Below are 21028 nucleotides of genomic sequence, written 5' to 3' on the forward strand. Positions count from 1 at the left end.
GGAGTGAGCACAATGTTATCTATATGGCACACATGAACTAGCTTTGTCTAACTGTGAAACACTGTCACTGAGATAAGAGGCGGCCTTCAAGGGCTTAGAAATTAGCATATGAGCCTACCTAGGTTTAGCTTTCAAAAAAGAATACCAAGAGAACAAAGCAAATTTGATGATTAAAGTAAATTACATGCCCTATCTGAATCATGAAATGTTAATTTTGACTTGACTGTCCCTTTAACTATGTGTTTAATCCCTTTGCAGGAGTTAAACACATAAGATCTGATTCTCTAAAGCTCTCGGTTTGGTGGGATTCTATAAGATGCCTCACTAGTTTTACAAGGTCTTCCAATGTTTTTTATTTTAAGGCATTTTAACTTGGGAACTTTTGTATCTCATTAAGGGAAGTTCAGTAATTAACCCCTTCGATGCGCATGGCAAGGTGTTCTCATCATGCGCATTGCTACCTATAGGCGCATGACAAGCCCTTTTCATCATACAGGGGGATTGCCAATTAAAGATCCCTGGTGGCCCAGTGGGCGGCACTTCCAGGCTTTATGGGTGTGGCAGTGACATCACCACTTATGCACGTGATGATATCACAAAGAGGGCTGAACCAGGATGCAGCAGTTGCTTCAAGGGAGCTACAACACCCCTCATTTGAAAGAGAATCGTCTGCTCTTTCAAATGTAAGTCCCTCTTAAAGAATATATTCATTTTGTCTGTATAGTCCGGTGATCACTGACGTAACCGGAAACACCTTGCAAGAAAAAAAGTGCTTTTATTTCTTTACTGCACAATGCGTCCTCTCTAATCTATATTATAACCCCCAAAGCCCATATGGGCCCCTATTTCACATGAGGCTACTCATGGTGCCAATTTAGTCAGGTGATCAGAGTAACGGCAGCGGTCACATGGCTATTTTCAATATTATTTACTAAATCTAAGCAAAAATATACGTTTTTGCCGCAACTATCACACATGCCATGACAAATAAATAGAATATTGATATATTGTGACTCTGCTGGGCCTGCTACAAAAAAACATTTATAATTTGTGTGGGTCACTCACTGAAACTTGATTCAAAATAGGGTTTAAATGTAGGTAGCAAAAAAAGCTCAAAATTGACTCAGCACTGGGATGTTAAAAGGCTCAGCAGCAAAAGTTAATATGCTTTATGCTAAGGAGCTACACTTATTTTACAATATAATACTCAGTAAAATAAAATGAGGATTTCTCTCCATGAATCAGGCCCATAGTTATATGGAAGCAACATTTTAGAGCATTTTCTCTTTGTACTTTTATGTCTATTAAAAGCGACACTAAAGTTAAAATTACATTTTTATGATTCAGATGGAGAACGCAATAAAAAAAAAATCCAGTTTAATTCTATTATCACAATCTTTTTATGTGCACGGTTTCTGAAGCACCAACCCCTACGAAGGGTGTGCAAGAATGAACAGTATATATGTAATGTATATGGATTTTGTGATTGGCTCTTGGCTGTCACATGATACAAGTGGAGGGAAAATAAAATTAAAGGGATAGTAAAGTCCAAATTAAACTTTCATGATTCAGATGAGGCATGTCATTTTAGACAACGTTTTAATTTACTTTTATCATCAAATTTGCTAAGTTCTCTTGGTATTCATTTTTGTTTAAAGCTAAACCTAGGTAGGCTCATATGCTAATTTCTAAGCCCTTGAAGGCCGCCTCTTTTCTGAATGCATTTGACAGTTTTTCACAGCTAGAGGGAGTTAGTTTATGTGTTTCATATAGATAAAATTGTGCTCATGCATGTGAAGTTATTTAAGAGTCAGCACCAATTGCCTGAAATGCAAGTCTGTCAAAAGATCTGTGATAAGGAGGCAGTCAGAAGAAGCTTAGATACAAGGTAATTACAGAGGTAAAAAGTATATTAATATAAGTGTTGGTTAGGCAAAACTGGGGAATGGTAAATAAAGGGATTATCTATCTTTTTAAACAATAACATTTTTGGTGTTTACTATCCCTTTAACTTTGAAAAATCTACTTTTATCTACTTTTCATTTGAAAGTCAACTGCCATTGCCTTGTCTTTTTATAATGTATTTGTCGGTTATGTCATTCTAATGTGTTTCCTTTCCCTTTAAACGGGGGCTAATTGGTAGGCCAGCTCAGTGCACACATTGTACCTACTAATCGGTGCTTCTGTTAGTGCTGAGATTCACACCGGGCACGTGCATATGGTGCTGATGTAATGTTACAAAAATGGCGAAAAACAGGTTTTCTTTCCAATGGCATGGAGAGTCCACTAATCTATTCTAATTACTAGTGGGAATTTAACTCCTGGCCACCAGGAGGAGTCAAAGAACACCACTGCAGAGCTGTTAAGTATCACTCCCACTTCCCATAAACCCCCAGTCATTCTTTGCCTTGTACATCAGTAGGATGTGCGAAGATGGTGTCTGAAGATATTTAATCCTTTAATGGTTACTTTTCCCTGCAAGCAAGGATTGGGGCAATGCTGTGTCCATGTAATCCTCTTTAGTAAGAGTCATGGCGGCATTTACAGTTGGAAGACGGCAAGGTAGTCCTTATCTTTTAACACTTATGCTACCCCTCTATAGAAAACCAGGATTGGTTACTCTGCTTTTCTTTTTCTACAGGTCGGCTAAATCTGTCATACCTGAAAAGCTGTTCCTGCCCTGCAGCTATATTCCACAGGTAAGTTCTTTTTATTCCTTCTAGTTAAGGAGGATATAGCACTTCTGGGGGTTAATCCCTTTTGTGGAGTTCTGGGTATACTATACCTTTAATGTGGGGATTATATTGGGCAGACCCAGGGTACTTCTGCTTGGGAGATATCAAAGGGCTAACTTTTCCTTTGCATTTGTGAGGCTGGCTCTTGAGGGGTTAATTCCTCATGTATCCACTTATACCTTGGGGATTTACATGATGGTTGTGTATAAGTTATATTATTAGCCTCCTTGTGTTAGTGCTTTGGTTCAGAAACTATCAGAACTAATACGTTTGCAGGGGAGATAGAAGCATCAGGCTCCGCTTGTACTAGGGATCATAGCCAACTGCACATAAATCTGGTATTGCATGCTGATCGGACGGGGTCAATTCTGACACCTAATGCTAGCGATCTCTTTAATTTTAAATCTGAAATTCAGCGCTGCACAAGTGTCTTAACAAGATGCATGCGTTTTTCTGTCTGTGACGCATATTTTATTTTAATTGCGGACGATCTTCTGTTACAGAGTGTCGAAGGACAGTTAACAGCTCTGCGCTTCTTTTCTATAAGCCTCCTAGATTTTAGGGATCGTTTCTATAATAATTTCCCTACCACTTTATGCCCCCGGAGGGGTGAGTTTACCTCAGCAATGCTGGGGATATAGAAGTGCCTATTTCCTTATACTTTTCTTTCATGTAATTGGCATGAGTCCATGAGCTAGTGACGTATGGGATATACAATCCTACCAGGAGGGGCAAAGTTTCCCAAACCTCAAAATGCCTATAAATACACCCCTCACCACACCCACAATTCAGTTTTACAAACTTTGCCTCCTATGGAGGTGGTGAAGTAAGTTTGTGCTAAGATTTCTACGTTGACATGCGCTTCTCAGCATTTTTGAAGCCTGATTCCTCTCGGAGTACAGCGAATGTCAGAGGGACGTGGAGAGTATCACCTATTGAATGCAGTGAGTTTCCTAACGGGGGTCTATTTCATAGGTTCTCTGTTATTGGTCGTAGAGATTCATCTCCTACCTCCCTTTTCAGATCGACGATATACTCTCATATACCATTACCTTTACTGATAACTGTTTCGGTACTGGTTTGGTTGTCTGCTATATGTTGGTGGGTGTCTTTTTTGGTAAATATGTTTTTTATTACTTAAGACACCTCAGCTATGGTTTGGCACTTTATGTATTAATATAAAGTTCTAAATATATGTATTGTACTTATATTTGCCTTGAGTCAGGTTCATGTATTTCCTTTTGCAGATTGTCAGTTTCATATTTGGGGAAAGTAAATATTAAGAAATATTTTTCTTACCTGGGGTTTAGTCTTTTTTCAATTGACTACTTGTTTCAAATTGCGGGCTGGATTAGGCTCGCGGGTGCACCAAATGCTACAATTTATTGCGTCACTTTTGGCGCCAGAATTTTTTGGCGCGAAAAGGCACGTCCGTTGATGCAAATTCGTCATTTCCAGCGTCGTAGTTGACGCCGAGTTGTTCACACAGTGTTGCGTCGTTAGTGACGCCGGTGTGTCATTTCCGGACTTGATTGGCGCCAAAAAAATGTAAGTTACGTTGTGCGTCATATTTGGGCCAAACTTTTTCATTATTTATTACCCCATTGCTGTTTGCCTCTTGCCTTTTTCTATGTCAGAGGGCTATGCTATTTGCATTTTTTTCCCATTCCTGAAACTGTCATATAAGGAAATTGATAATTTTGCTTTATATGTTGTTTTTTCTTTTACATTTTGCAAGATGTCTCAATCTGATCCTGCCTCAGAAGTATCTATTGGAACTTTGCTGCCTGACATCGGTTCTACCAAAGCTAAGTGCATTTGTTGTAAAATTGTGGAGATTATTTCTCCTAATGTCGTTTGTAATAGTTGTCATGATAAACTTTTACATGCAGAGAACGTTTCCATAAGTAATAGTACATTGCCAGTTGTAGTTCCTTCAACCTCTAATGTACATGATATACCTATGAATTTTAAAGAATTTGTTTCTGATTCTATTCTGAAGGCTTTTTCTGCATTTCCGCCTTCTCATAAACGTAAAAGGTCTTTTAAAACTTCTGATACAGTTGATGAAATTTCAAATGACCGGCAACATAATGAATTATCCACTTCTGATGAGGATCTATCTGATTCAGAAGATCCTCCTTCAGATATTGACACTGACAAATTATCATATTTATTTCAAATGGAATATATGCGTTCTTTGTTAAAAGAAGTGTTAATTACTTTGGATATTGAGGAAACTAGTCCTCTTGATATTAAAACCAGTAAACGTTTAAATTCTGTTTTTAAACCTCCTGTGGTTACTCCAGAGGTTTTTCCTATTCCTAATGCAATTTCTGATATGATTTCTAAGGAATGGAATAAACCGGGTACTCCTTTTAACCCCTGAAGGACCAAGGCCATTTTTCAATTTCTTTCCCTGAAGGACAAGGGCTATTTTTAAATTTCTGCGGTGTTTGTGTTTAGCTGTAATTTTCCTCTTACTCATTTACTGTACCCATACATATTATATACCGTTTTTCTCGCCATTAAATGGACTTTCTAAAGATACCATTATTTTCATCATATCTTATCATTTACTTTAAAAAAATGATAAAATATTAGGAAAAAATGGAAAAAAACACACTTTTTTAACTTTGACCCCCACAATCTGTTACACATCTACAATCACCAAAAAACACCCATGCTAAATAGTTTCTAAATTTTGTCCTGAGTTTAGAAATACCCAATGTTTACATGTTCTTTGTTTTTTTTTGCAAGTTATAGGGCCATAAATACAAGTAGCACTTTGCTATTTCCAAACCACTTTTTTTTCAAAATTAGCGCTAGTTACATTGGAACACTGATATCTTTCAGGAATCCCTGATTAACCCTTGACATGTATATATTTTTTTTTAGAAGACATCCCAAAGTATTGATCTAGGCCCATTTTGGTATATTTCATGCCACCATTTCACCACCAAATGCAATCAAATAAAAAAAATTGTTCACTTTTTCCCAAATATTTTCACAAACTTTAGGTTTCTCACTGAAATTATTTACAATTATGGCATAAATGGTTGTAAATGCTTCTCTGGGATCCCCTTTGTTCAGAAATAGCAGACATCTATGACTTTGGCGTTGCTTTTTGGTAATTAGAAGGCCGCTAAATGCCACTGCGCATCACACGTGTATTATGCCCAGCAGTGAAGGGGTTAATTAGGGAGCATGTAGGGAGCGTCTAGGGTTAATTTTAGCTTTAGTGTAGTGTAGTAGACAACCCCAAGTATTGATCTAGGCCCATCTTGGTATATTTCATGCTACCATTTCACCGCTAAATGCGATCAAATAAAAAAAACTTAAAATTTTTCACAATTTTAGGTTTCTCACTGAAATTATTTACAAACAACTTTTGCAAGTATGGCATAAATGGTTGTAAATGTTTCTCTGGGATCCCCTTTGTTCAGAAATAGCAGACATCTATGACTTTGGCTTTGCTTTCTGGTAATTAGAAGGCCGCTAAATGCTGCTGCGCATCACACGTGTATTATGGCTAGCAGTGAACGGGTTAATTAGGTAGTTTGTAGGGAGCTTGCATGGTTAATTTTAGCTTTAGTGTAGAGATCAGCCTCCCACCTGACACATCAGACCCCCTGATCCCTCCCAAACAGCTCCCTTCCCTCCCATACCCCACAATTGTCTCCGCCATCTTAAGTACTGCAAGAAAGTCTGCCAGTACTAAAATAAAAGGTATATTTAAAATTTAATTTTTTTTTTATAGCATATCTACATATGCAGCTGTGTAGGATCCCCCCTTAGCCCCCAACCTCCCTGATCCCCCCCCCCCCCCCCAAACAGCTCTCTAACCCTCCACCTCTACCTTACTGGGAGCCATCTTGGGTACTGGCAGCTGTCTGCCAGTACCCTGTTTGCAAATACAAATGTTTTTTTAATTTTTTTTTTTTCTGTAGTGTAGCTTCCCCCCCACCCGCTCCCAGATGCCTTAGATTTACTTTTGTTGGGGATTTTATCCCCCCTTACTGCCACTCATATAAAATGGTTTTGCTGTAGTGTAGCGGTTCCCACCCGCTCCCTCCCCGTGCATGCGCCCACCCGCCACCCCCCGTGCACGCGCGCTCTCCCGTGCGCGCTCCCGACAATCCCGCCCCCGATTCCGCCCCCCTCTCTCTTCAGTTTTTCATCGATGGCCGCCCACCCGCCTCCCACGGTAAGCTCCCACCCACCAACGATTGCGGCCATCGATGCCAGTGCAGAGAGGGCCACAGAGTGGCTCTCTCTGCATCGGATGGGGGGAAAATGTTATTGCAGGATGCCTCGATATCGAGGCATCACTGCAATAACCGTAAAGCGGCTGGAAGCGATCAGGATCGCTTCCAGCCGCTTTAATCCCAAAAGTTGTACAGGGTACGTCGCTGGTCTTTAAAGACCAGGTTGTGTGCGACGTACCCTGTACGACTCGTGTCGTTAAGGGGTTAATCCTTCTGCAAGGTTTAAAAAATTGCTATTTCTACTCTTGCTAAACGTACTACTATTCCTATGGCAGATAGTACTTCCTTTAAAGATCCATTAGATAGGAAGCTTGAATCTTTTCTAAGGAAAGCCTATTTATATTCAGGTCATCTCCTTACACCTGCAATTACTTTGGTTGATGTTGCAGCTGCTTCAACTTTTTGGTTGGAGAATTTAGCGCAACAATATTTGGATTCTGACTTATATAGCATTGTTCGTTTACTGCAACATGCTAATCATTTTATTTGTGATGCTATTTTTGATATTATCAAAATTGATGTTAGATCCATGTCTTTAGCTATTTTAGCTAGAAGAGCTTTGTGGCTTAAATCTTGGAATGCTGATATGACTTCTAAGTCCAGATTGCTATCTCTCTCTTTCCAATGTAATTATTTATTTGGTTCTCAGTTGGATTCTATTATTTCAACTGTTACTGGGCGGAAGGGAGTCTTTTTGCCTCAGGATAAAAAGCCTAAGGGTAAATCAAAAGCTTCTAATCGTTTTCGTTCCTTTCGTCAAAATAAGGAACAAAAACCTAATCCTTCCCCCAAGGAATCTGTTTCCAATTGGAAACCTTCCTCAAGCTGGAATAAATCCAAGCCTTTTAAGAAACCAAAGTCAGCCCCTAAGTCCGCATGAAGGTGCGGCTCTCATTCCAGCTCAGCTGGTAGGGTCAGATTAAGGTTTTTCAAGGATGTTTGGGCAAATTCTGTCCAAAATCAATGGATTCAGAGCATTGTCTCTCAGGGGTACCGAATAGGATTCAGAGTAAGACCTCTTGCGAGAAGATTATTTCTCTCACGCATCCCAGTAAATCCAGTAAAAGCTCAGGCTTTCCTGAAGTGTGTTTCAGACCTGGAGGTTTCAGGGGTAATCATGCCAGTTCCTTCTCAGGAACAAGGTCTGGGGTTTTATTCAAATCTATTCATTGTCCCAAAAAAAAGAAAATTCATTCAGAACAGTTCTGGATCTAAAAATTTTGAATCGTTATGTAAGAGTACCAACTTTCAAGATGGTGACTATAAGGACTATTCTGCCTTTTCAGCAAGGACATTATATGTCTACAATAGATTTGCAGGATGCTTGCCTTCATATTCCGATTCATCCAGAACATTACCAGTTCCTGAGATTCTCTTTTTTAGACGAGCATTACCAATTTGTTGCTCTTCCATTTGGCCTAGCAACAGCTCCAAGAATCTTTTCAAAGGTTCTAGGTGCCCTACTCTCTGTAATCGGAGAACAGGGTATTGCGGTGTTTCCTTATTTGGACGATATTGTGGTACTAGCTCAGTCTTTACATTCTGCAGAATCTCATATGAATCAACTAGTGTTGTTTCTTCGAAAACATGGTTGGAGGATCAATTTACCAAAGAGTTTCTTGATTCCTCAGACAAGGGTCACCTTTTTAGGTTTTCAGATAGATTCAGTGTCTTTAACAGACAAGAGATGTTTGAAACTGGTTGCAGAATGTCAGCACCTTCAGTCTCAGTCATTCCCTTCAGTGGCTATGTGCATGGAAGTTTTAGGCCTCATGACTGCAGCATCGGACGGGATTCCTTTTGCTCGTTTTCACATGAGACCTCTTCAGCTTTGTATGTTGAATCAATGGTGCCGGGATTATACAAGGATATCACAATTAATATCCTTAAATCCCAATGTTCGACACTCTCTGACGTGGTGGTTAAATCACCAACGTTTAGTTCAAGGGGCCTCGTTTGTTCGGCCAACCTGGACTGTGATCACAACAGATGCAAGTCTTTCAGGTTGGGGAGCTGTTTGGGGTTCTCTGACAGCACAAGGGGTTTGGAAATCTCAAGAGACGAGATTACCAATCAATATTTTAGAACTCCATGCAATTTTCAGAGCTCTTCAGTTTTGGCCTCTGTTAAAGAGAGAACCGTTCATTTGTTTTCAGACAGACAATATCACGACGGTGGCATATGTCAATCATCAGGGTGGGACTCACAGTCCACAAGCTATGAAAGAAGTATCTCGGATACTTGTTTGGGCGGAATCCAGCTCCTGTCTAATCTCTGCGGTTCATATCCCAGGTGTAGACAATTGGGAGGCGGATTATTTTAGCCGTCAGACTTTACATCCAGGGGAGTGGTCTCTCCATCCAGATGTGTTCTCTCAGATTGTCCAGATGTGGGGTCTTCCAGAAATAGATCTGATGGCCTCTCATCTAAACAAGAAACTTCCCAGATACCTGTCCTGGTCCAGGGATGTTCAGGCGGAAGCAGTGGATGCGCTAACCATTCCATGGAATTATCATCCTGCTTACATCTTTCCGCCTCTAGTTCTTCTTCCAAGAGTGATTTTCAAAATCATGCAGGAACAATCGTTTGTGTTGCTGGTGGCTCCAGCATGGCCACACAGGTTTTGGTATGCGGATCTTGTTCGGATGTCCAGTTGCAAACCTTGGCCACTTCCGTTAAGGCTGGACCTACTGTCCCAAGGTCCGTTTTTCCATCAGGATCTCAAATCATTAAATTTGAAGGTATGGAAATGGAACTCTTAGTTCTAAGTCATAGAGGTTTCTCTGACTCAGTGATTAATACTATGTTACAAGCTCGTAAATCTGTTTCCAGGAAGATTTACTATCGAGTTTGGAAGACTTACATTTCATGGTGTTCTCATAAATTTTCATGGCATTCTTTTAGAATTCCGAGAATTTTACAGTTTCTTCAGGATGGTTTGGATAAAGGTTTGTCTACAAGTTCCTTGAAAGGACAAATCTTTGCTCTTTCAGTTTTGTTTCACAGAAAGATTGCTAAACTTCCTGATATTCACTGTTTTGTACAGGCTTTAGTTCGTATTAAGCCTGTCATTAAATCAATTTCTCCTCCTTGGAGTCTCAATTTGGTTTTAAGGTGTTACAGGCTCCTCCATTTGAACCTATGCATTCTTTGGACATTAAACTACTTTCTTGGAAAGTGTTGTTCCTTTTGGCTATGTCTTCTGCTAGAAGAGTTTCTGAGCTATCTGCTCTTTCTTGTGAATCTCCTTTTCTGATTTTTCATCAGGATAAGGCGGTTTTGCGGACTTCTTTTCAATTTTTACCTAAAGTTGTGAATTCTAACAACATTAGTAGAGAAATTGTTGTTCCTTCCTTGTGTCCTAATCCAAAGAATTCTTTGGATGGAAAGATCTTTACATTCTTTGGATGTGGTAAGAGCTTTGAAATATTATGTTGAAGCTACTAAAGATTTCAGAAAGACTTCTAGTCTATTCGTTTTATTTTCTGGTCCTAGGAAAGGTCAGAAAGCTTCTGCTATTTCCTTGGCTTCTTGGTTAAAGCTTTTGATTCGTCAAGCTTATTTGGAGTCGGGTAAGACCCCGCCTAAGAGAATTACAGCTCATTCTACTAGATCAGTCTCCTCTTCGTGGGCTTTTAAGAATAAAGCTTCTGTTGATCAGATTTGCAAAGCGGCAACTTGGTCTTCTTTGCATACATTTACTAAATTCTACCATTTTGATGTATTTGCTTCTTCGGAAGCAGTTTTTGGTAGAAAAGTTCTTTTAGGCAGCTGTTTCAGTTTGATTCTTCTGCTGATGTTTTAAGTTTTTCTTATCATTAAAGAATAAACTTATTATTTGGGTTGTGGATTATTTTTTCAGCGGAAAATTGCTGTATTTTATTTTTATCCCTCCCTCTCTAGTGACTCTTGCGTGGAGTTCCACATCTTGGGTATTTGATATCCCATACGTCACTAGCTCATGGACTCTTGCCAATTACATGAAAGAAAACATAATTTATGTAAGAACTTACCTGATAAATTCATTTCTTTCATATTGGCAAGAGTCCATGAGGCCCACCCTTTTTATGGTGGTTATGATTTTTTTGTATAAAGCACAATTATTCCAAATTCCTTTGATGCTTTTTACTCCTTTCTTTATCACCCCACTACTTGGCTATTCATTAAACTGAATTGTGGGTGTGGTGAGGGGTGTATTTATAGGCATTTTGAGGTTTGGGAAACTTTGCCCCTCCTGGTAGGATTGTATATCCCATACGTCACTAGCTCATGGACTCTTGCCAATATGAAAGAAATTAATTTATCAGGTAAGTTCTTACATAAATTATGTTATTTCCTATATAAACTTTTGTTTTGTTTCTTCTCGCTATTTCTTCTGCGCGCAGAGTTTCTGAGATTTCAGCTCTGCAGTGTGATTCCCCTTACCTTATTTTTCATGCAAATAAGGCGGTCCTTCATAGTGTCGGACCGCAATATCAATCAGGAAATTGTCATTCCTTTGTTTTGTCCTAATCCTTCTTCTCAGAAAGAGCACCTGTTGCCTAACCTGGACGTTGCGCGTGCTCTGAAATTCTATCTGCAGGCAAACAGAGATTTTCGACAATCTACTCCCCTTTTCATTGTTTTCACTGGTAAGCGGTAGGGCCAGAAGTTTCGTCTACTCTTTCTTTTTGGTTGTGTTATTTGGTTGGCTTATGAGACAGCTGGACAGCAGCCTCCCGAGAGAATTACGGCTTATTCCACTAGGACTGTCTCTTCTTCCTGGGCCTTTAAAAAAGTAGGCTTCTGTGGAACAAATCTGTAAGGCAGCCACTTGGTCTTCATTGCATACTTTTTCCAAATTCTTTACTTTTGCCTCACATAAGGCTTCTTTTGGGAGGAAAGTTCTTCAAACGGTGGTGCCTTCTTTCTTGTTCTCCCTCCCTTCCATTCTGTGTCCTCTAGCTTGGGTATTGGTTCCCACTAGTAATTGAATGGATTTGTGGACTCTTCATGCCATTGGAAAGAAAACAAAATGTATGCTTACCTAATAAATTATTTTCTTTCCTGGCATGGAGAGTCCACTACCCGCACTTAATTTTAATTTTAAGACAGCTTTTTGTTTATTTTCAAACCTCAAGCACCTCTATACCCTTGTGTCATCTTCTTTTTCCATATTTCTTCGGTTTAATGACTGGGGGTTTATGGGAAGTGGGAGTGATTCTTAACAGCTGGGGTGTTCTTTGCCTCCTCCTGGTGGCCAGGAGTGGAATTCCCACTAATAATTAGAATGGGTTCGTGGACTCTCCATGCCAGGAAAGACAATAATTTATTAGGTAAGCATTAATTTTTTTTTTTTTTAATCTACTGTGTATTGTACAAAGTCTTGCATGGGCCGTATACTGCCACCATACTAATGACTTCTATGTCCCTTTAATTATTTATTTGCTGGTTTATGTCCCTTTAATCATTTATTTGATGCTACATGCTGCATATATGGCAACAGTATTTTTCATGAGCACATACTGAAGAAGCTTTGGAATTTGCACTATATATTTTTTTATATATATATATATATATATATATATATATATATATATATATATATATATATATATATATATATATATATATTGTGTGTGTATATATATATATATATATATATACACACAGTATATATGGCAGCAGTGTTAGTCATGATAGCATACTGAGGTAGGTTTAGGAGCGTGTTCTATATATTTATTTATATATATATATATATATATATATATGGCAGCAGTGTTTGTCATGATAACATACTGAGGTAGGCTCAGTAGCTTGCTCTATATATATATATATATATGGCAGCATATAAGGAAGGGCTACAGGCATGTGCATACCTATGTATTCTATTATGGAAAGGAGCTAAATTAGAACAAGGGATACCAAGAGAAAAATTTAATTTTAATACCAGAACAATCATTGTTTGTTTTTACCCTAACTGTGCGCGTCTAAAGACAACGTCACTGTGTTGCCGCTGGTTACTTAATCTTATTATATACAATATGATGAAGCTCATAAAACAGGTTGAGATCTGTGCATATCATAAAATGGCAAATTAATTAAATATAGTTTGCATAAAAATTGTTTAAAAATTGCTGGCAAGTATTTTAAAATAATTTTCAAAAATAAGCAAAATGAATTACAAAGCTAAGCTGCCTGGATAAGCCAACTCCACCCCACCCCCCTTATCAGTGTTTAGACACAGGCATTGTATTTCAACTGAGTTCACAGTTTCTAGGCAGCTCCAGCAGATAATCCCTATGCGTTTTTGCATTCTACCAAAACAACAATAGATATAGATACAGCCATAGAAGGAAATGTGTGGGGGGAGTTAGAGCTTTACAATTCAGAAACTAAAAATAAAGGGTTAATGGTGAGGCACTGCAGTATAAATTTGCAGGTAAATTAATTAAAGTACATATTATTATATTTTGTCTCTATCCTAACTTGTTTTATGTCTCTTTAGAGGGACATTAAACACTTTGAGATGGTAATATAAAATTATATACTTTCATTATTTATTTTGTCCCATTTTCCAGTAATTCCATTCGGAAATTGTGAGCATTTCAGCTTCTGTTAGAAATGGAAGTGCAGAACACTATAATATACCACTCAGTCATTGGCTGAACACTCTAGTGACCTATTATAACTATCCCTAATTGGCCACAGCAGAGAAGGTAACCTAAGTTACAACATGGCAGCTCCCATTGTTTTATAGACACTAAGGGGCCGATTTAACATTGTGCAAGCGGACATGATCCGATATTGGGGATCATATCCGCTGCACATCGATAAATGCTGACACCATACGCTGTCTGCATTTATCATTGCACCAGCAGTTCCGGTGGACTGCTAGTGCAATGCCGCCCCCTGCAGATTCAACCCAATCATATAGGATCGGGTTGATTTCCAGCAATGTTTGTCCGCCGCCTCAGAGCAGGCGAACAGGTTATGGAGCAGCGGTCTTTAGACCGCTGCTTCATAACTTGTGTTTCTGGCGAGCCTAAAGGCTAGTCTAAAACTTTACACTTATTTTGTCAGTATTTAAACAGCTAATGAAACTTTAACAAGTACATCTACATGTTATTCTCAGACTAATCTTTTATTTGAATGTATCATTCTATCTAGCGTTTGTATAGTGTTTAATGTCCCTTTAAGGGCAGAATTATGTGCAGAGCTTAAGGTATTCTACTCTATTCCTCTGTGTCCTTCCCTTTTCGGGGGCCCTGGTATTGTAATAGAGTCTATTTAGTGCTTCATCTCACTAATATCCCACTTGTCTGGTGAGCATGACACTCTCAAATTCTTACTTGCCAAATTCTGTGTAGGTCTGGGCTGGCCTTTCCCCTCTGCTAGCCCTGTATTGTGGATATCTCAATGCTTACAAATTTACAAAGATTACATAAGGGAAACGGGCAAAAATCTTTACCTGTAGGTTTGCTCTGTAACCTTTATTATATCACTCATGTAAAACCTCACGGCACATTGGTATAGACTGTTACACGCAGAGCCTTTCATCAGAGAGTGCTACTGGCATTATACCCACTGATAAATAATACACATTTACCAATCAGGAGGATCCTTAAGGGGTCTTCTTCTTATTTAAAGGGACACTGGACCTAAAAAATTTCTTTCGCGATTCAGATAGAGCATAACATTTTAAGCAACTTTCTAATTTACTCCTATTATCACATTTTCTTCATTCTCTTGATATATTTATTTAAAATGCAAGAATGTAAGTTTAGATGCCGTCCCATTTTTGGTGAACAACCTGGGTTGTTCTTGCTGGTTGGTGAATAAATTCATCCACCAATAAAAAAGTGCTGTCCAATAATTTTTTACTTGCAACAATGAAACATTTTATAAATTGTTGAAATGTCAAGTTTAATGAAATTGTCCTTTAATACTAACCAGCCTAGAAGTTTTATGACATCAGGCTAAGATAAACCTTCCAGTAGAGGCCCCCTCCTCCTTGTAAGGCTGTGACAGGAATTAAAGGACACTGCACACATGTAGGGAAAATAAGACATAAAAGGTAAAATCCAATTAAATAGATTAATAATACGTATTGTAATTATTTATATTAAGTATAAGACACAGCTAAGTGCCTTTTCTATTACAACAGACTGTTTAACATCGCTTTAATGTTTGGTTGATTATATACAAGTACTCATTACTGGAAATAAACTGTTGACAATGAAAAAAAAAAAAAAAAAAAAGTGCTGTCCAGAGTCTGAACTAATAAAAAAGCATAGCTGCCTTCTTTTTCAAATAAAGATAGCAAGAGAACGAAGAAAAATTGATAAGAGGAGTAAATTAGAAAGTTGCTTAAAATTGCATGCTCTATCTCAATCACGAAAGACAAAAAATTGGGTTCAGTGTCCCTTTAAAGGGACATTGTACATAAGATTTTTCTTTGCATAAATGTTTTGTAGATGATCCATATATACATCCCTAATCAAGCCCCAAAGTTTTAGATGTATACACATGTTTAAATAATCTTGTTTGTGTAATTGGTCTTTTCATATGCAGGGGAGGGGGGGTCTGCTCTTCCTGTTTTCCCAGCCTAACCTCATCAACAGTGCTAAACTGGGAGCCTCTAAATATTATTATTATCATTGGTTATTTGTAGAGCGCCAACAGATTCCGCAGCGCAATAAGTTTTTAAAAGGTTTTATACTGGATTTTTATATCAGTATCTGTGCATATTATTCTTTATAGTAATGTCTATTATATGCAGTTGTATGAAAATAGGTGTATATTTTCCCTTTAAGGTGGATTAAGATGTTGGATATATACAAAATGACATATTTAAAGCTCCTGGTTTATTTGGTCCCAAAGCTGGTCTCTATTAACCCTTAAGATGAAAAAAAGGAGAGAAGAGAGTTGGCTTAAAGTACATATTTGATAACTAACGCCTAGATTACGAGTTTTGCGTTAGAAGCTATGCGGTGCTAACGAGCAGTTTATGCTCACCGCTCACTTACAGACAACACTGGTATTACGGGTTTTTACAAACCCGGCGTTAACCGCAAAAAAGTGAGCGTAGAGCAAAATTTTGCTCCACATCTCACTCTAATACCAGCGCTGCTTAAGTCAGCGGTGAGCTAGCTGAACGTGCTCGTGCGCGATTTCCCCATAGGAATCAACGGGGAGAGCCGGCTGAACAAAAGTCTTTTAACACCTGCAAAAAAGCAGCGTTTAGCTCCTAACGCAGCCCCATTGATTCCTATGGGGAAATAAAATTTATGTCTACATCTAACACCCTAACATGAACCCCAAGTCTAAACACCCCTAATCTTACACTTATTAACCCCTAATCTGCCAAGCCCGACATTGCCGCCACCTACATTATATTATTAACCCCTAATCTGCCGCTCCGGACACCGCCGCCACCTACATTATATGTATTAACCCCTAATCTGCTGCCCCCAACATCGCCGCCACCTACATTATATTTATTAACCCCTAAACTGCCGCCCCCAACATCGCCGCCACTATAATAAACATATTAACCCCTAAACCTAAGTCTAACCCTAACATGCCCTAACGTAAATATAATTTAAATAAAAATAACTATCATTAACTAAATTATTCCTATTTAAAACTAAATACCTGTAAAATAAACCCTAAGCTAGCTACAATATAACTAATAGTTACATTGTATCTAGCTTAAGGTTTATTTTTATTTTACAGGCAAGTTTGTATTTATTTTAACTAGGTACAATAGTTATTAAATAGTTATTAACTATTTAATAACTACCTAGTTAAAATAAATACAAAAGTACCTGTAAAATAAAACCTAACCTAAGTTACAATAATACCTAACACTACACTATAATTAAATAAATTAAATACAATTAAATTATCTAAAGTACAAAAAAAACACTAAATTACAGAAAATAATAAACAAATTACAAGATTTTTAAACTAATTACACCTAATCTAATCCCCCTAACAAAATAAAAAAGCCCCCCCAAAATAAAAAAAGCCCTAGCCTACACTAAATTACAAATAGCCCTTAAAAGGGCCTTTTGCTGGGCTTTGCCCCAAAGTAATCAGCTCTTTTACCTGTAAAAAAAAGTACAAATCCCCCCCCCACACATTAAAACCCACCACCCACACAACCAACCCTACTCTAAAAGCCACCTAATACCCCCTTAAAAAAAACTAACACTAACCCCTTGACGATCACCTTACCGGGAGAGCCAATAGGATTCAGCTGGCATTCTATTGGCTGATTGGAACAGCCAATAGAATGCCAGCTCAATCCTATTGGCTGATTGGATCAGCCAATAGGATTGAACTTCAATCCTGATGGCTGATTGAATCAGCCAATAGGATTTTTTTCTACCTTAATTCCGATTGGCTGATAGAATTCTATCAGCCAATTGGAATTGAAGGGACGCCATCTTGGATGACGTCACTTAAAGGAACCGTCAATTAGTAAGAAGACTTCGTTGGAAGAGGATGCTGCGCGCCGGATGTCTTTAAGATGGACCCGCTCTGCGCCGGATGGATGAAGATAGAAGATGCCGTCTGGTTGAAGACTTCTGCCCATCTGGAGGACCACTTCGCCCGGCTTGGATGAAGACTTCTCCCGGCTTCGTTGAGGACTTCGGCCCGGTTGGGTGAAGACTTCTCCCGGTAAGGTGATCTTCAAGGGGTTAGTGTTAGGTTTTTTTTAAGGGGGTATTGGGTGGGTTTTAGGGTAGGGTTGGTTGTGTTGGTGGTGGGTTTTAATGTTGGGGGGGGATTTGTACTTTTTTTTTTACAGGTAAAAGAGCTGATTACTTTGGGGCAATGCCCCGCAAAAGGCCCTTTTAAGGGCTATTTGTAATTTAGTGTAGGGTAGGGCTTTTTTATTTTGTTAGGGGGATTAGATTAGGTGTAATTAGTTTAAAAATCTTGTAATTTGTTTATTATTTTCTGTAATTTAGTGTTTTGTTTTTTTGTACTTTAGATAATTTAATTTAATTGTATTTAATTGTATTTAATTTAATTATAGTGTAGTGTTAGGTATTATTGTAACTTAGGTTAGGTTTTATTTTACAGGTACTTTTGTATTTATTTTAACTAGATAGTTATTAAATAGTTTAATAACTATTGTACCTAGTTAAAATAAATACAAATTTGCCTGTAAAATAAAAATTAACCCTAAGCTAGATACAATGTAACTATTAGTTATATTGCAGCTAGCTTAGGGTGTATTTTATAGGTAAATATTTAGTTTTAAATAGGAATAAATTATTAAATGATAGGAATTTTATTTAGATTTAAATTATATTTAAGTTAGGGGGGTTAGGGTTAGACTTAGATTTAGGGGTTAATAACTTTAGTATAGTGGCGGCGACGTTGGGGGCGGCAGATTAGGGGTTAAGAAATGTAGGTAGGTGTTGGCGATGTTAGGGACGGCAGATTATTGGTTAGTAAAATTTAACTAATGTTTGCGAGGCGGGAGTGCGGCGGTTTAGGGTTTAATATATTTATTATAGTGGCAGCGATGTCCAGTTCGGCATACTAGGGGTTAAAAATTTTATTTTAGTGTTTGCGATGCAGGAGGGCCTCGGTTTAGGGGTTAATAGGTAGTTTATGGGTGTTAGTGTACTTTTTATCACTTTAGTTAAGAGTTTTATGCTACGGCGTTGTAGTGTAAAACTGTTAACTACTGACTTTAAAATTTGGTACCAGTCTTGAAAGGAGAGGGTCTACCGCTCACTTTTTGCCAGACTCGTAATACTGGCGCTATGCAAGTCCCATTGAAAAAATAGGATACGCAATTTACGTAAGTGGATTTGCGGTATTTCCAAGTCTGGCCGAAAAAGTGAGCGGTACACCTGTACCTGCAAGACTCGTAATTGCAGCGGGCGTTAAAAAGCAGCGCTAGGACCTCTTAACGCTGCTTTTTAACCCTAACGCACAACTCGTAATCTAGGTGTAAGTTTGTTACACCCTTTACTATCAGCTAATTTCCTGCTGTAATTACAGGGCATCTAGAGAGAGACCCGGGCGCTGTGCTATTAAATGTGAAGGAAGAGGAGGAGGCAGATGGCATGAATAATCATCAGACTGAAATACATTGGTCCCTCCCTGCAGGTGAGTAGTAATTATGTGAGAGTCTGCCAGGGCTGTTCGCACAGTAACGTACTGCTCTCCCTTATAGTTTGTCTGGTTTATAAGTGCAGATAAAAAAATGAGCTTTACCTTTGTTTAGTTCATATTGTATTTTTATACTGGACTATATAGCGAAGCACAGTCGAGCGATAGGTGTTAGGATTTTTTCACCTTGAGGCTCCATTGAAGTCTACGGGGAGATTGAGTTATCGAGATATTGCATGTCTATCTTTTTACTCGTGTCTGGTTTTGGAAAATTGTTACTTTTATCTTGTAATACACATGCTATCTGACGTGCACAAAAAGTTAACTACTAGCATTTTTTGTGCTCCAACTAAAACGCTAACTAGCACTCCGCTTGTAATCTAGCCCTAAATCTGCTTTATTTGTACAGACAAAGATAACGCTGATATAGTGAAGGTTGAAATAACAGAAGATCTGTGTGTGAGGCGTCAGCTGGAAGCCACAGAAGAGGAAACCAGTGACAGTATCAGCCCAGGTGAGTGTGCATGAAACGTTAATGGTTAGGGAAAAAGGTTTTTCAATTAAACCCCACTAAGAATTTTAATACCAATAATCAGGTCTAATATAAATTGTAATGTAATGTGTCTGAGGGCCACAGGTTACAGGTGAGTGTGCATGTGTAATGTGTCTGAGAGCCACAGGTTACAGGTGAGTGTGCATGTGTAATGTGTCTGAGAGGCACAGGTTACAGGTGAGTGTGCATGTGTAATGTGTCTGAGAGCCACAGGTTACAGGTGAGTGTGCATGTGTAATGTGTCTAAGAGGCACAGGTTACAGGTGAGTGTGCATGTGTAATGTGTCTGAGAGCCACAGGTTACAGGTGAGTGTGCATGTGTAATGTGTCTGAGAGCCACAGGTTACAGGTGAGTGTGCATGTATGTTGTGACTGAGGCACATAGGTTACAGGTGAGTGTGCGTGCATGTTGTGTCTCAGGCACGTATGTTACATGTGAGTGTGCATGCATGTTGTGTCTGAGGCACGCAGGTTACAGGTGAGTGTGCATGCATGTTGTGTCTGAGGCATGCAGGTTACAGGTGAGTGTGCATGCATGTTGTGTCTGAGGCACGCAGGTTACAGGTGAGTGTTCATGCATGTTGTGTCTGAGGCATGTTGGTTGCAGGTGAGTGTGCATGCATGTTGTGTCTGAGGCATGTTGGTTACAGGTGAGTGTGCATGCATGTTGTGTCTGAGGCACGCAGGTTACATGTGAGTGTGCATGCATGTTGTGTCTGAGGCACGCAGGTTACAGGGGAGTGTGCAAGCATGTTGTGTCTGAGGCACGCAGGTTACATGTGAGTGTGCATGCATGTTGTGTCTGAGGCACGCAGGTTACAGGGGAGTGTGCATGCATGTTGTGTCTGAGGCATGCAGGTTACATGTGAGTGTGCATGCATGTTGTGTCTGAGGCACGCAGGTTACAGGGGAGTGTGCAAGCATGTTGTGTCTGAGGCACGCAGGTTACAGGGGAGTGTGCAAGCATGTTGTGTCTGAGGCACGCAGGTTACAGGTGAGTGTGCGTGCATGTTGTGTCTGAGGCACGCAGGTTACATTTGAGTGTGCGTGCATGTTGTGTCTGAGGCACGCAGGTTACAGGTGAGTGTGCGTGCATGTTGTGTCTGAGGCATGTTGGTTACAGGTGAGTGTGCATGCATGTTGTGTCTGAGGCATGTTGGTTACAGGTGAGTGTGCATGCATGTTGTGTCTGAGGCATGCAGGTTACAGGTGAGTGTGCATGCATGTTGTGTCTGAGGCACGCAGGTTACATGTGAGTGTGCATGCATGTTGTGTCTGAGGCACGCAGGTTACAGGTGAGTGTGCATGCATGTTGTGTCTGAGGCATGCTGGTTACATGTGAGTGTGTACGC

The 21028-nt window shown here is 39.2% G+C and overlaps 1 protein-coding gene across 2 annotated transcripts in view; it reads left to right on the forward strand.

Annotated features, from left to right (window-relative positions):
- LOC128666922 (gastrula zinc finger protein XlCGF57.1) overlaps positions 1-21028 on the forward strand; it is a 94511-nt gene that overhangs the window by 3398 nt on the left and 70085 nt on the right. For both annotated transcript variants that reach the window (XM_053721742.1, XM_053721741.1), the window contains exons 3-4: positions 19013-19120; positions 19533-19637. In XM_053721742.1, coding sequence (XP_053577717.1) covers positions 19013-19120; positions 19533-19637 — 213 coding nt within the window. The remainder of the gene's footprint in view (positions 1-19012; positions 19121-19532; positions 19638-21028) is intronic.

This window comes from Bombina bombina, chromosome 7 (assembly GCF_027579735.1).
Source record: "Bombina bombina isolate aBomBom1 chromosome 7, aBomBom1.pri, whole genome shotgun sequence".
Lineage (NCBI taxonomy): Eukaryota > Metazoa > Chordata > Amphibia > Anura > Bombinatoridae > Bombina > Bombina bombina.